This window comes from Aulonocara stuartgranti, assembly GCF_965226115.1.
Source record: "Aulonocara stuartgranti genome assembly, chromosome: 16".
NCBI classification, from domain to species: domain Eukaryota; kingdom Metazoa; phylum Chordata; class Actinopteri; order Cichliformes; family Cichlidae; genus Aulonocara; species Aulonocara stuartgranti.
This window is the reverse complement of record NC_138952.1, coordinates 31,713,769-31,730,540: the sequence shown is the minus strand read 5'-3', so window position 1 is coordinate 31,730,540 and position 16,772 is coordinate 31,713,769. Positions and strand designations below refer to the sequence as shown.

At 41.6% G+C, this 16,772-nt stretch overlaps 1 protein-coding gene across 8 annotated transcripts in view; it reads left to right on the top strand.

Annotated features, from left to right (window-relative positions):
- The window catches only part of LOC309690320 (mitogen-activated protein kinase kinase kinase kinase 4-like), a 106,715-nt gene that overhangs the window by 68,737 nt on the left and 21,206 nt on the right, over window positions 1-16,772 (top strand). For 3 of the 8 annotated variants that reach the window (XM_082507329.1, XM_082507332.1, XM_082507330.1), the window contains exons 13-22: window positions 3,849-4,010; window positions 4,146-4,232; window positions 5,714-6,052; window positions 7,920-8,069; window positions 11,246-11,527; window positions 13,209-13,318; window positions 14,200-14,360; window positions 14,568-14,665; window positions 15,404-15,585; window positions 16,557-16,674. In XM_082507329.1, the coding sequence (XP_082363455.1) occupies window positions 3,849-4,010; window positions 4,146-4,232; window positions 5,714-6,052; window positions 7,920-8,069; window positions 11,246-11,527; window positions 13,209-13,318; window positions 14,200-14,360; window positions 14,568-14,665; window positions 15,404-15,585; window positions 16,557-16,674 (1,689 nt within the window). The remainder of the gene's footprint in view (window positions 1-3,848; window positions 4,011-4,145; window positions 4,233-5,713; window positions 6,053-7,919; window positions 8,070-11,245; window positions 11,528-13,208; window positions 13,319-14,199; window positions 14,361-14,567; window positions 14,666-15,403; window positions 15,586-16,556; window positions 16,675-16,772) is intronic. The other 5 variants (XM_082507333.1, XM_082507335.1, XM_082507331.1 and 2 more) reach the window with 4 other exon arrangements.

Here is a 16,772-nt window from a genome sequence, read left to right as displayed (position 1 = left end):
TCTCGGCTTTGATTCGTGTCATTTTAAATTAAATTTGGAACTGACTGTTGGTCCTTCTTGGGCTTTGAATTATAAATGAAAAAACATAAAATTCAACAGATCTGAATCAGTAACACTTTGCTGTTTTTTCAAAGCGACAAATTCAGCAGAAAGTTAGAATGACTAAGTAGAAAAGTCCTTGTTCCTTTGATTTCAGCTCGTCTTGTTTGGGCAGTGAACCCTGGGGGGTTAGCCAGTTTGTCTGCTGCAGTTAATATGTGTGTACATTATGTTGGTGAGATTAAAGTTGTTTTACTCGGGGGGATAGCAGTTAGATTTTGTACTTGATAATTTCATATAATGTTCCAAAATCAATTTTTGACTAGAGTGGGAAAAAAGTTAATTGGTTTCCCCAGAGAGTGAATTTGAACACCTTTGCTGTAATTATCCTATTATCTCTTTAAGCTATAATCACTTTTCTGAACCTGGCTTCATCCTCTGTTCTTAAGAAGAGAGAGAAAAAAGTTCAGTAACACCGGAGAGGAGTAAAGGAAGTGCAGGGAGGAAAAAAGCTTCAAATAGATGATTATAAATTTGGACACGACTGAACTAAATTCTCTGGAGGAAAAAGAGAAGAGACAGCTCTAAATATTAAAAGAGGGACTGGGGAAACAACCCACCCCCACTCACCCAAAAAAAGCAAATTTAAACACGCTCAAAAATTCACTGAGCACATATAAATGCACTGCACAAGTGTAAGGCCTCTGTGGGAAGAGAGAGAGAACAAAGTTGTATTTCTGCTCGTGTTTTCCCACTGCACTTACAGCTCAAGGCTCCGTTTTTGATTCATGACGGTGCTTGTGGATGAATCAGACAGCGAGAAGCCACAGTTGAACGCCGGCCACGTCAGTGAAATATCGGCGTACATGTGCTCTCCTGTTCTGATAGATCCCCACGTTTGGAAGCTTGAATGCTGAGCACAGAATCTGTGCAAACACGATGCGTCATCGTACGCAATCCGTGACCTGCAGTCCCGCAGCGTTCACCGCACCCTGTCACAACTCGCTCACAGACAGAAATTAGTGTAATTTCTTCATGTGTCTGCTTAGAGAGCCAAGCTTAAACAAAAACACGCTGCCTGTCAGGCCTGAACTTTCACACTGATTAAGATATCCAGTGTTAATGCAGTCCTTGAAATGTTGACATGTTATCGTCTTTTTACTTGTCTGTCCAGCTCATACACCTCCGTAGTATTTATGTTTTCTCTGCTCACATCAATAATACATTTTTGCCACAACCTATACTGATGTCTATCTGTTCAAAAATACTTGCAAACTGAGTTTAAAAGGTCCCCAAAACCCCCAAATAAAAAAACAAACAAAAAACAAAACAACACAATTTGGATCGCTGTTAAAACGAACTCTGAGCCACATTGGTAGAGCTGTGTAAATCCTTGACAGCCGTGAATAAAATAATTAAAGAGATGACCTGCAACATAGTGCATTCCAAATTAATCTATAACTCATCCTGTTTTGAGCCCTGCAGGGTTAAAATTCATCCTTGATGGCCTCTAAAAAGTCAAATTCATGGTTTTATCTTTTTATATCTGTGTGATAGAGAAATCTTAACATAGCTGAACTCAGAAAATGATTGAAAATTGATTCTCTTGAGCCTCTTGATTGTTTTGCTTTGAAGGTGTAACTTCTACAGTGGGGCAAAAAAGTATTTAGTCAGCCACCGATTGTGCAAGTTCCCCCACTTAAAATGATGACAGAGGTCAGTAATTTGCACCAGAGGTACACTTCAACTGTGAGAGACAGAATGTGAAAAAAAAATCCATGAATCCACATGGTAGGATTTGTAAAGAATTTATTTGTAAATCAGGGTGGAAAATAAGTATTTGGTCAATAACAAAAATACAACTCAATACTTTGTAACATAACCTTTGTTGGCAATAACAGAGGTCAAACGTTTACTATAGGTCTTTACCAGGTTTGCACACACAGTAGCTGGTATTTTGGCCCATTCCTCCATGCAGATCTTCTCGAGAGCAGTGATGTTTTGGGGCTGTCGACGAGAAACACGGACTTTCAACTCCCGCCACAGATTTTCTATGGGGTTGAGGTCTGGAGACTGGCTAGGCCACTCCAGGACTTTCAAATGCTTCTTACGGAGCCACTCCTTTGTTGCCCGGGCGGTGTGTTTTGGATCATTGTCATGTTGGAAGACCCAGCCTCGTTTCATCTTCAAAGTTCTCACTGATGGAAGGAGGTTTTGGCTCAAAATCTCACGATACATGGCCCCATTCATTCTGTCCTTAACACGGATCAGTCGTCCTGTCCCCTTGGCAGAAAAACAGCCCCATAGCATGATGTTTCCACCCCCATGCTTCACAGTAGGTATGGTGTTCTTGGGATGCAACTCAGTATTCTTCTTCCTCCAAACACGACGAGTTGAGTTTATACCAAAAAGTTCTACTTTGGTTTCATCTGACCACATGACATTCTCCCAATCCTCTGCTGTATCATCCATGTGCTCTCTGGCAAACTTCAGACGGGCCTGGACATGCACTGGCTTCAGCAGCGGAACACGTCTGGCACTGCGGGATTTGATTCCCTGCCGTTGTAGTGTGTTACTGATGGTGACCTTTGTTACTTTGGTCCCGGCTCTCTGCAGGTCATTCACCAGGTCCCCCCGTGTGGTTCTGGGATCTTTGCTCACCGTTCTCATGATCATTTTGACCCCACGGGATGAGATCTTGCGTGGAGCCCCAGATCGAGGGAGATTATCAGTGGTCTTGTATGTCTTCCATTTTCTGATGATTGCTCCCACAGTTGATTTTTTTCACACCAAGCTGCTTGCCTATTGTAGATTCACTCTTCCCAGTCTGGTGCAGGTCTACAATACTTTTCCTGGTGTCCTTCGAAAGCTCTTTGGTCTTGGCCATGGCGGAGTTTGGAGTCTGACTGTTTGAGGCTGTGGACAGGTGTCTTTTATACAGATGATGAGTTCAAACAGGTGCCATTCATACAGGTAACGAGTGGGGGACAGAAAAGCTTCTTACAGAAGACGTTACAGGTCTGTGAGAGCCAGAGATTTTCCTTGTTTGAGGTGACCAAATACTTATTTTCCACCCTGATTTACGAATAAATTCTTTACAAATCCTACCATGTGGATTCATGGATTTTTTTTTCACATTCTGTCTCTCACAGTTGAAGTGTACCTCTGGTGCAAATTACTGACCTCTGTCATCATTTTAAGTGGGGGAACTTGCACAATCGGTGGCTGACTAAATACTTTTTTGCCCCACTGTATAAGCAGCCTTCACTATGTATCTCCTTGATGTGATGAAGCAGAGACACTTCTGGAGTCCCATCACAGTGACACTGCAGACTTTACCTAAAACATGAAGATTATCCAGTAACCCATTGATTTGCCTTAGATTAAGCCAAATGATGCTGTAATGTTGGGCCTTTTAGCATAGGAGTGTTTGAGGTTGAGTGTGGCAAAGAACCACTTTCATACACTTTTAGAGCAGCTTCATTTTTCTGCCCCAGACGCTGCCACTCGAGTGGCACCAAAGGCAGTTATCGTTATGGAGGAAAATTCAGAGCAATAACCATGTGCGCTATACAGCAGTGTGCTGAATGTTTGAACAGGGTTTTAACCGTTTCGTGTGAGTCGCACACTTTGTGGTCTCACGTTGCTTCTCTTACCAATCCAGGTCAAATTTAAATATTAATATTGTGCCAGTCATGCAGATTCTAGTTCAGCACTGATTAGGAAACATGAGGTCAGTGTCTCGTATGACTTGACAAAAATCAGAACTAGGACGACGAGCAGTTTCTTTCTTTTTTTAACTCCTCCAGCAACAACGACGTGAGCGCGAGATGAGGAGGCAGCAGGAGCGTGAGCAGCGCCGGCGCGAGCAGGAGGAGAAGAGGCGCATCGAAGAGATGGAACGACGCCGCAAAGAAGAGGAGGAGCGCAGGAGGGCCGAGGAGGAAAAGAGGAGGGCCGACCGCGAGCAGGTAGGAGGGAATCGACTGGGCAAGACACTGAAAGATTTGTTTTATCAACTTTAATTAGGATTTGTATTAATTTGGATGAACTTTTACACCCACCTTTCTGATATTTAACTAATGGCTGTGGACTCTGACTGACAGGAGTATATACGTCGACAGCTGGAGGAGGAGCAGAGGCACCTGGAGATCCTGCAACAGCAGCTCCTCCATGAACAGGCCATGCTTCTGGTGAGTCACATTCAACTTCATTTTTCCCCCTTTTATCATTTTAAAAAAAATCTAAATGAGCTTAATGCTGTTTCTACTTTCATGCCCCAAGTGATTTTAATGTTTCTGCAGCTCCCAGGTTGTTAAATTTCCTAACGCAGGTACTTTATTCCTCTGTTACATGAGTTTTCCTGAGTCCATTTGCCTTCTGTGCTAAACTTCATCAAGTTTTTAGAAATAACTTTTGACTTTAGTGAAGCCGAGGGGAGCCGTCAACGGTTGAGGTCAGAGTATAATGAGCGTTCTCAGATTTTGCCGGGGAAATCAGGATGTTTACGAGCCTCTCAGTGAAGGTGATGTCATCAGCAGGAAACTAGTCATCCCACGGAAAGAGAGGGCTTCCCCTCTTCCAGATGTTAAAGGGTCAGGGGAGGCGATACTGATACTCAAACCATGTTGTTATTTTCTTTTTCTTTTTAAAGGATTCTGTTCCTTTTGGGGTTTGGAGCGGATATTCACATAATAAAAGGATATGACCGTTAACATCCTCACTTCCAGTTTCAACCATTACTTAATCTCTGACCATGTGGTTCCTGCATAGTCACCATTCACAAACTCATGCAAAAAACAAGCTGACTTCTATTTAAACTGCGAAACACATTACTTTGAGCTGTATTATAGGGATGAATGTTACATGTTTGAATTAACAACCTATAATTAGATGGAGCCTCTGGCAATGGGCACAACTGTCCCACTGCATAAAACTGTATTAATGCTTCACTGGTTTAATTGCTTTTCACCACAGCGGTCTAACAGGCGTGCAGTTGGACATTTTTTCCCCCACCAGTATCCATCAGATGGTTTAGTTTTTTTGTTTGGTTTTGTTTTGTTTTCGTTTGTTTTTTAGTCTCCTCCCATTTAAATTCTCCACTAAACCCTGACTTAGCCTGAAACTCAATGTTTTAACAGAGCACATTTTTACACAGTCAAATCACACTGTGAGTTGAATTAGCAGTGTTTCAGTCATAAAGGGTGCATTTAACATTTTTAGGACCTGAGACACTCAGCCTTATAGAAACTAGAATATAAAGCTATGTGTGCCGTGTTTGTTAACAGTTGTGATGTCATTGCTCACAGTTACAGGATATATATTAAATATAAATATATCCTTATATATAAGGATAAATAATATGTAATAAAAGTAAGAAATTAGTTAAAAGCCTTGCAATATTATAATGCCATTACCACCAAGAGCCTTTCAAAACAAAGTGCTCTCTCCATCTCTGATGCTAGCTTCTACACAATAGTTTTCATACAGTCGTATTCCTACAGTCACTGCTGGCATGTGACTCCAAACGGATGGTTGGTGTAACTGTATGGGGTCATCTAAATGGATTCTTAATCCCTTAAAGTATCAAAAAGGACTTTTTTGGACATAGTAAGTGTCGACCAGCCTATGTGTGCTAGCGGTTTTGGTTCAACTTGACCCTCCCTGTACTCAGGAGTACAAATGGAGGGAGCTTGAGGAGCAGCGGCAAGCTCAGAAACTCCAGAGACAGCTGCAGCAGGAGCAGGCCTACCTGCTGTCGCTTCAGCAAAACCAGAACTTGGACAGTAGCAAAACAGCCCAGCAACAGACCCCCAAACCCCCACAGAACCCTGAACCTGACAGGGTAAAGCCTCTGCAAGCCCCTGAGCAGGAAACAACAAAACAACCACAGAACACTGACAGTGAGAAGACACGGCCCAGTCCAGCCTCCAGTCTGGAAAAAACTACAGAAAGCAGGCTACCAGTGGCTGACCTTCAAGGCCCCGCCCCTGACTCTGAGCCAGTCAGAGAGGTGAACCTCGTTAGCTGATCAGTCACAGTGACTGCTTTTAAAATGCTTCCTTTGCTTGTGTATACTCACTCCCGCTGTCTTTAGTGTATCGTGTGTAGATGGTGACGGTGAGCTGATGGTGTGGGGTGAATGGCTTTGTAGACGAGCTCTGTAGCTAGACTGTTTCTAAACTCACATGTCTAATAATTAAACAGGTCCATGACGCACATATATGCCTGTGTTACAGGACCAACAGCAGTTATTTTATCTATTTAGGTGAACTTAAATATGAAGTTCTAATAAATTGAACTCAACTTGAGACCAATCTTTAAAGCAAGATTAAAGCAGGGCTAACTGAGAGAGAAACAGAAACAAAAGGGAGAATAATGGTTAACGTAGGTCCAATATGGAGCATGAAACTGATGTGCTGCACATAGAGTTTATAGTATTGCTAATTTCCAATACTTGTGAAATCCTCATAGGAAAAAAGTTGGGAAACTAAAGAAATTATTATACCAAATACCAACAAACTAATATCTAGATGCAGCATATTCATGTTCACTTCGAGGATTCCTTCAGACTTCCTGAAACATAGAATAAAAAATACAGCCTCTGAGTCTGAAAAGGGCTGCCAATGTTGAAGTGCCTTAAAGGTGCATTCTTTCTAATGGCCAGCAGAGGTCAACTCCTCTGGTTGCAAGATAAGTAAGATTGTACAGAAGCCTGTGAGAAAATGAACCTACTTCTCCCTTTATGCATGAAATCAGTAATCAGTTTTTTAGGGTCTCGATTGCCAAGTTCACATTTTATTAAATAAATCTTGATGCTTCCTTTGCAAATTATAGCCCCATTTCAAGTACAGCAGATGATAAACCAGGGTACAACTTAAAATCCCTGGTTTCTCAGTCAGATCCACCCCCATGCTCCTATCATCTAGTTTCAAAAACACAAGACATCGATATTGAAAGTGACAATCTGGCCTTCAAAGCAGAAGCCCAAACGTTGGTGTCATGGTGGCTATGTCAGCGTTCTGTTTACAGTGTATGAGCAGATGTCATTTGAGCTTTTTCTCGTGAGTTTGCAGTGAAATGCTCACTTGAACAGCTCGTCCCTCTAAAGAAGGACACAACTGGTCTCTAATTATCCTCATGGTAGTCCTTGTCCCCACATTAATAAAAACGAGCCACCTCATTAGTGCTCAGCGTGACTTACAGTCTCTTTCTTCTTTATGGCATTTGGTATCCTTTTTAGTGCCTATTGGGAAGGATAATGACAGAGACGCTAGCCAAATAAAAGCACATCATTGGCCAAAACAGCTCAGAAGCCCTAACATTGGTGGAACAAACAGGATAGTCATCTTTTGATAGTTCAGCCATCATATTTGTCGTAATGATAACACTGTAATCACAAAGTTTCTGATAAAGTGGCAACATGAAGAAAAAAAAATCACAAATGGAAAAGATATCCAAATATCCATTTTGAAGAACAACCCAAACAACATTTCAAAATCTGACTTTCTATGGTGAACCGTGTCCTGGACCTCAGTGTGTGACCTAACCTTTCCTTTGTGAATGTCTTCTCTCCACATGAAAATGCATGACAGTCTTGCTGGTTCCTTCTCGTAGGGATGTGGGAACACTGCGGTGCCAATAACACTGCTGCCTTTGAGGAGGTGCTTTGTTGTCCCTGCTGGTGTGCCTGTATCAGCAGATAACTTTCTGATGTGCTTGAACTACTGCCAGAACAAATCACCTCTTCTCTGTTGGAAGAAACTAACAAACCATATCGGCTGATGGCTTCTGTCTTTTCTCCTCTTCGTGTACTGACCTGTACCCACCTGTATTCTCAACTTGCTGCTAATGCTGCTGTTTGCACGTGTCCTTCTTAGGCTGACGAGCGATATCGGAAGAACATCCAGGGTTCTCCCCAGGCGGCTCAGACCAAACCACAGCAGCCTCCGGTGCCGCCGCGATCTGAGTCTTCATACCCCAATGGGAACTCTGCTTCTGAGGCCATGCACCGGCCTGTGGAACCACAGGTAAGAGTGACTTCAAACCATTTCTTCTTCTCTTAAACTATTCTGCTTTTACATTTACAGCTGTGAGTTGGTGTCCACTGGATCACTGGACTAGGAACAGTCCACTGGTGATTTACATCTTAAAGGGTTTTGGAGCATATTGAGCAGTGGATGGGGTTATGAGATTATGAGAGAGAGATTCATGTATTTGACAGTTTCATAATGTTTGCATGACACAAGATCTGATTGTAATATCGACTTCCCTTTTTCTACATGGAAGTAGTAATAGTGGAGCTTGGTCGGGCTGAGCATGCCTGAGGACTTTATGGCTGCTAACCTGTCATTCAGTTATGTGAACAAGCCAAATTAGGGCGAGAGTTATTCGTTCCTGGGCCACAGTGTACCGGACGTGATCTGCAGTGGGCATGATAAGCAAAGTCATAGCGTAATGACTTACTCAGTTTTCCCCTCCTTCCTGCAGTCAGTTCACTGTCACTAAAATGAAACATTACTGTCATAAATCAAAGAGCCAAAGCTTAACCACCTTATGTCACTGTGGTATTGTAACCCATAGTTAACATCTTTGTCTGTAAGAAGGCTGTAAAATTAATAATGAATTAATAAGTTGAAACGCACCCTTTGGAGAGCTAGTTCTGACCCTCTGGCCATGTGTTCGACACCCCTGGTTAAGAGTATGCTGTCAGCCTTATATTGCCAAATTGTCTTGCCAACTTTGAGTGGATTTATGATGCTGAAATGTGTTATAGACCCTTGCATGCATGCTTTGAAAAGCTCATTTTTCACAAAATACCGGTTTATTCGAAAAGTCCATTTACCTTCTTAATAACCTGAACATTGCTTCAAGATGTTATCTGTGATTTTTTCCCCCCGATAATAATTCATTAGGTTTCTCCTTCAGGTGACTCGAGGAAAACTGAAATCTTTGCACTTTGGAAGATTTATTGTTTCTCAGTTTAGTTGTTCTGCTTTTTTTCTCTGCCTTCATGGATTGTATCTTTAGCTTTGAGGTCGTTTCATCTGAATAATGTTTCCAACTGTGTGCTGCTGCTGAACTTCTCATGACTCTTTTTAGCCTCGGGCTTGTTATTACCTCAATTTCATTTCCCTCGTTTTAACCAGTTAAAATGTGGAACAGCATAAAACTCTTGACTGATTTGAAAAGAAATCTCCCCTTTTTCACCCAGCTTCCCTGTGGTAATGAAAATCAACCAAGTCCAACCTTCTGCCATAATTAACTCTTGGACTGACAAGTTGTCCTCCCAATATGTAAATGCAAACAAAAGCCCTTTCACCAGATGTGTGTTTACCACAAGGTGTGCAAATGTGTGTGTTTATGGGATTTGCCTGATGCTGTAATGGGGGGTTTGAACATCTCTGCTCTACATGCTGTAACTCCTTATTGTGTGTTGGTGATTAAAACATTCATAATTCATGGGCATCCAAATTTTGCAGGGTGACTCAGGCAGTATTAGTCATTTTCCCAGTGAAGGATTGAGCACACGAAGCATGAATAATCACAGTTCATATAAGTCAATCTGTTTTGGATATGTCACACAGATTACATTATATAGAAATGATGCTGTTATTCAGTAGGATGGGGGTTGTGTTGGCCGCGGGTGTGACGATGTAATTCACTAGAGCGTTATTAACCCATAATGTTAAAAGTGGATTACTCTCATTAACAGAGAGCCTATAGAGTATTCACCACACAAAGGTCTCATATCATGATGCCTAAGGACCGACGTGAGGTATTTTTATTAGCTGCCTTCCTAAAGAAATCTCACTGCTGTCAAATATGGAAACAAAAATTAGTTAAGGTTAAGATGGTGATTATGAATAAGGTGAAAGGCAGGATGTTCAGTGCCCACTATCAAAGTCACATGTTTTCCTCCACTCCCAGCCATGAATGTGTGCATGCTGCGTGGACCGTTGTGGTTCTGTCGGCACGCTTGTTTGCATGTCAGCCTGTTTTTACTCCTTATTCATGCATCATCTCCAGATAATTTTTGAAGGTGATCTAAAAGGACCGTGTAGTATATCAAAAGGACTAAAATGTCCAAAAAAAAAAGCTGACTAAAAGCCAAGCCAGTAAAATCATGACTCAATATTTTTTTTCCTGGATCAATTCAGCTTAATCTCTCCATTCCCTGTGAATTATGTCTTCTTTTATATTTTGTGTCGTTCCCTGATTTATCCAGGCTACCCTTCTTTTTTTTTTTAGTTAAAAGCTTTTACAGTGAAATTTCTGCTCTCCAAAAAAAGGGTGGCCCAGGTGATAACAGGTATGACGTGCAGATATGTCTATTTCACAAGTGCTCCTTCTCCCCTCCTGTTACACTCTTGGGTTCTTAAGGGGATTTGCAAAGATTTGAGTCTTTGCCTTTAAAATGTCTACAGCTCTTCTTTGATTTTACAGACAAGCTGTGTCAATTTCTAACTGAAATCAGCTTCTGTGGCGTTAAAACGATCTAGTATTTCAGAGCAGTGGTTGTTAACATCGTGTTGGCTTCTGCCAAGTTGTCAGATCAACTCGCCACATCTGACACCGTGTGTTTTTATAAATCATAAATGCTCTGTGCACAAATGACCAAGACTGAAAATCCTTGCATCTGAGCTGAAAGAACATTTCCATCTAGAATCCCTGATTGAACTTAATGCCACTGGAAAAAGTGAATACTGTAGCAGCAAAAGGTTAAATATGTCATCTTCCATCTACTTTAAGAGCATTATAATAAATCTATAATGTAATTATATCCTCTCATTTACATCTATACCAACTGAATGTGCAGAAGAGCTCTTCAGCTGAAGCCTGGCAGCAAGTAGGAGCTAAATGACAGCTGCAGTGTATGGATGTGTCATTCTGTTAAGTCATCGCAGCTTTTCTTTGTTGTTTTTACTTTCTGCTCATTGCTGGATCCTTTCGTGCTGTAAGATCCCTCTCACTGTTCCACATCTAATTATGAATGACCCAAAATAACCTTACAATAACCAGTAGGACCTGCATCGCCCTGATTTCCACATTTGAGAAGTCTAATGTTAGTGTTACTAACATTAGCTCAAATGTGACAAACCCCTTAAAATACCCTACAGTCCCTGAGCTTGTTCCTTGTCTGAATACCCTGCATGCAGACTGACCTGCGCTCCCCCATTGTGTTCTGTTTTGTGTCGTCCGCAAGGTTCGTTCTCATCTGGCTGCTTTAAAGAGCAGCAGCAGCGTGGCCTCATCAAACTCCACTGCCACTCCGCCTGTTGTGTCGCGATTGCACTCCTTCACAGAGCCACTTACCCCTAGCTTTGAAAATCTCCACCTTCAAAACAGCCACGAATCCCGCCGTCACCTTCCATCATCATCATCACCACTATCATCCTCATCATCAACGCCTGCTCGCACTGACCCACACCCCCATCCTCAGCCTAGGCCCCATGAACCAGCCCCTTCAGCGGAGGTCCCACCGAGGGTAAGGACTAGAAGAAAGAAGCCCAGTGTGGTAGCATTAGTTGAATAAGACAGTCTTCTGTAATTATTTCCCACCATTTTTTTTTTTTTTTTATACAATATCAGAATTTAAACAGCTGTTATTTTTTTTCCTTGTATGGAGACCAAGAAACACGATATCCACTGTATGTGAGGAAATCGGATATTGCAGGGCATTTTAGTCCAATTTTTGCACACAATATCTGACAAAAGAGGAAGTTACTGTGTGGTGAAATTTCTTGTTCATGCAAAAATAGCTGTTAGTTAAAATGCATCACAACATTCAATCCGTGACCGTTCTATAACTCGACTGTTGTTCCACTTATAGGATGAGTCGAGACAGTCTGCCTCATGCTGCTTTCTTCTTCCCTCACCACACTAATTTAGACTTTTGCTGCACCACCGCAAAAAAACATAAAAATAACAAGATGAGGAATGTAAGCATAAGAAGACAGTCGTTTCCTAAGAGAATCCACCCTGTCAATGCAACACAATGGGAAAGCTTCAAGTAAACAATGGTGGACCTCACAAGCAGGTTCAGCCTTAAAATAGAGGAAAATGCTACTGAGAAAAGATTGACCAATCAGTAACATCAGCTCATACTGTTTCCATGTTGTCCCTAACTTAAACTCTTAAATAAATAAATGGCTGAAGGTTCTGTTGTGCATGGCTGTGTTGCTCTGCTCTGCGTTGGCTTCACTGAATTTACATGTGACTGATTTAGGGGAAAATGTGCCTCACATGCGTGACCTGTGACTACGATGAAGGCTTTAGTTGGCGTACCTACATTTATACATTTCAAGTTAGATACTGTAAGAACACAACAGGCAGTCACGTCAGAGATGCGCAGCTCATAAGCAGCAGAGATGCAGTACGCATAGATCCTGTGTTTTTGTTTCAGTCACGTCATCACCAACCTGAAATGTGAGCTTGTTGGTGCGTTGTTTAAACAAACCCAGCTGTTTAATTTAGTCTGATGTGAACACAGTTATTGTGTATTCTATTAGAAGGCAGTCTACTCCCCCTTACATGAAAGATAATAAGATTACTTATCCTGACAGTACCAGAACAACATTTAAGCTCGTTACAAGATTTGTACCAACTGTCTAGCTTCCAAAGCTGCTACTTTTTATTTTAACACTTTTGTTTTATGCTTGCTAAACTCATGAATACTAAAACACTTCAGTTACTCACACCTTCCCCCTGATAATTCTGATATCCTTCTAATATGTGACAATTATTACTTGTTGGACATTTTTTAAGCTTTGGGTGTAATTTTACTGCCAAGTCAGACTTTAAATTGACTGACTGGAGCTTTCATCTCTGGGCCAGAATTAATTACACACAATCTGTACTTTTATATCACTGAGTGAAAGGTATCTCTACAAAATCAGTAAAGGTTATGAATCTCTATTTTCTCTAGTTTCTATTTGGGAATCCAGTCTGACGATTAGTCCAGCCAAATAATGTGTTTACCTTAGTCATCCTGACATGTTGTGGTATAGCTACTAGTTCTGAAGTTTTCCAGTGGATTAAAATGGTGACACACTCATGTGACGGTGAAGTTTAAAAATATGTGATTTGCATATTCAGGGCACATGGCAGCACATCGATGCCTAAAATGTGTGTATTTGTAAGCTGGTTACTGTTTTTATCATGAAAAGGTTCCCGTCAGGACTACATCAAGGTCACCAGTGTTGCCGAGGCGAGATTCGCCTCATCACCTTGGCAACGCCGTACACAGCAGCCACGCAGCACAACACAATGCTGCCAGGTAAACTTTAGTAACCTGTGTTGTGTAAATGTGTTTCCTTTCTTTGCTTTACTACTGCATTCTTCTTCTTGCAGTCTTTGTTGTTGTTTTTTTTTTCATTTCCAAAATTTGGAAACGTGCCCTTTAAACGATATGGCTGACATTCTAGATATGTGATATTTAGAAAAGAAAAGCCAAGCTTGCTATTTTTAAAAAGCATCTGTGTAGTATGACACGTGAGTCTTCTTTGAAATAACAAAAATATAATTCGTTAAACGACAGGAACTGGGCCCAGAATAGTACCCTGTGGCACTCCACCAGTGTCTTAAGCAGGAGACTGGATTCAACGTGCTTCAGAGCACGTTGAATCCAGTCTCCTGTTTTCAACTCTGCAATTACAAAGACATCCAGAAAGAAAAGACTTTCACAAAGGCTGTGCAAAAACACTTCATTTAGTGATGGATCTGATCTGACAAATTAATTCAGCGTCTTCACTGTCTGTGCTGTTGCAGTCTCAGTCTGCGGAGTTGTGTGGGAGGCTTTATGTAATAGTTCTAGCTGTCTAACCTTGTTGTCTCTACTTCTATAGTTGTGTGTAAATGTGTGTCTCTATTTTCAAACCACAAACCTTTTCATGGAGTGCCATCTCTCTTCCTTCCTCTTTACCCTGCAGTGCTGTTTTTAATATCTAAAACTCTTGGCTTTCTGTAATTTCAAGTGTTTAGCGTTTTTACACTGCTCATTAAGAACTTTAACTGTAATCCAATAACATGTCAGTAATAATTAGCAAATTTAAGAAGTTAAATTAGCTGTGCTCTATTTATAACATTTTAATTTGCTGTTTAAAAGTTTCTATATCTATGATAGTTTACCTGACTCTCTTGACTCTGTTGCCTCTGCAGTGCAGCGGAGCCTCGGCTGCTGTGGGAACGAGTGGAGAAACTGGTTCCCAGAACGACCAGTAATACTGGCAGCGGAGGCTCCAGTTCCTCTAGCAGCTCCAGTAACTCCAGCTCTCAGCCCGGTTCTCACTGTGGCTCAGGAGAGAGGTTCAGGGCCCGCTGTGAGTTCACACATATGTTAACCAAGTCAGCAATTAGAAACATGCAGGAGGTGGACAAAACAAACAACTAAAAAATCACCTCAAAAAATAGCTGTGCTAAAGTGTGTAATAACATGTAGGTGAAATCACTAACAACATTAGTTAAACGTGTAGATTTTATTCCAACATTTTCCAACATGCTGACCTTATCACCTCCACCTCCTTTAGCCTCTTCTAAATCGGAGGGTTCACCCCTCCAGCGGCCAGAGAATGCTGGGAAAAAACCAGAGGAGAGGAGGGACGTGCTCAGGCCGAACAGATCAGCGGTGAGAGTGGACCCGGAGCTGACTAGCCAGTAGCTCACTAGGCGGGATGGGTTTAGTTAAATTCTGTGTGCGTGGTGACTGTTACGTGTTGCGTCCAGTTAGTTGCTGTTAGATAGATGGAGAGTGTGATTATTAACAAATTGTGACAGGGATCTTGCTGCTTGAGTCTTTTTTGTGTGTGGGTATATGAATGAAAATAAACTGACTGGTCTGCTCAGGCTAAGAAATGCTTGTTTTATCTTTGGATTGAGCTTATTGGCTGAAGGGGTCTACTGCACGTATTATTCGCATTCTCTTCTCAGCGGTCTCTTCCTCAGCGGTGGTCTTTTTAACTCATGGCTTCTCTTAACTTAATAAATTAACTATTTTTTCTGAGCTGGTTTAATTTTTCATCTTTGCAGCTCTAACAACTGTTTCATTATTAGAATTAATCCACTAACCTTACCTACTGTAGCTTGAGGAGCACCAGCTGTACTGCTCTGGAGTCATCTCTTTTTTCTCTTTTGGCTTTGCTCTTCCGTTGGTTTCTCATTGGCCGGCGCACATCTATAACCATTCTTCTTCTCCAGCAGCTTTCTCTTTCCTGCGTTTCTTAAGCAAGATTAACAGCAAATCTTACGTAGTGCCCCTTGCTATTTGCATGTAATATGCAGTGATGAAGAACGGACAATACATCAGCAGAGCAAGAATGACTGAACACATTAAAACACGGTTCACTTTTTATGTCTCGGCTTCTAGGACCTGACGGCTCTGGCCAAAGAACTGCGTGCCGTGGATGATGTTCGCCCCCCAAATAAGGTGACAGATTACCCTTCATCCTCCAGTGAAGACTCGGACACCACTGACGAAGATGACGATGAAGAGGTGGATCAGGAGGCAGGTGAAGAGTCGACCTCTGGCCCGGAGGACTCCAGAGCTGTGTATGTACACAACGTTCCTGCAGGCTTTACACTTTCAGAGCAGAATTCATCGGTTCGGGTTAATGGATGAGATTATGCTCCTGCTTAGCAGAGATGCATTTTGATTTATCTGAAAGTTTTTTTAGGCAAGTTAAGCCAGACTGCAGTCGTCTTGGTAATGCCTGCAGGCTGACAGGACCAGCCCTGTCTAAATAAGGAGGAGCCTTGTGTGCATAAAACAAAGCAGAAAGTCTGCAGTCACCAGTCAAATCACATTTTATTTTCTTTAATCAAATGCTGTACTACTATTAAACATTTAAGCTTTAAGTCCAGATACTATCTAAAGCACAAGTACACACTGGAGTAGTTGCACACTCTTAATATCATATCCTCTACAAAGAAAACAACAAATGTATTGATAAGAAGATCACCTCAGTTTTAACTATATGTATTTAATTTGTGTGATATACTGGGATATTTATAATTGGAGCTATTTTTTTATATTCTGTTACATTTTGTAATATACTGGATTATTTCATTTCATTTAGTTATTGTTCTTACTGTTCTGGAGCAACTGTGACCACATAATTTCCTCTGGGATTAATAAAGTATTCTGATTCTGATTCCCGAGATGATCAACATGCCACAGGACTTAAACTAATGTCACACTTAGTCATATTATGGGTGTAGACAGCACATTCACCTACACCTGTATTACAGCGAGATGTAGAAAGCCTCCTAGAGCACAGTAGAGACTGCTTTGAGCCTATGTGCAGAGGACATTTGGCTAATTTGTTGTCAGGCAAGCGGTTTGTTGGCTCGTTGGGTAAAGTCCGGGGCAACTATCACCTTCGGCTCTGCAGAGTACCTTTGAGTGCCGTGTCTGTCTTTTATAAAGCTGCTTTTTCTCATGGCTTGCACGGGTGTGTAAAACCATATTGGAGCCCAAACATGATGTGTTTGTGTTGAACTTCTCCTCCCCTCACCTGCAGTTCTTCTCGGCTGAGTAACGGAGAAACGGAGTCTGTGAAAACCATGATCGTCCACGAAGAGGGCGAGAGTGACGCGGGCACAACGCCATGCAAAGACAGCACGCTGATTGTCAGACAGGTACTGGGAGATCGGAAAAAGAACAACCAATCGTTCACCTCGTACTTTTTAGCTTTCCCTTTATTTGTACATTTTGTTTGTTCATACCCCGACAGTTT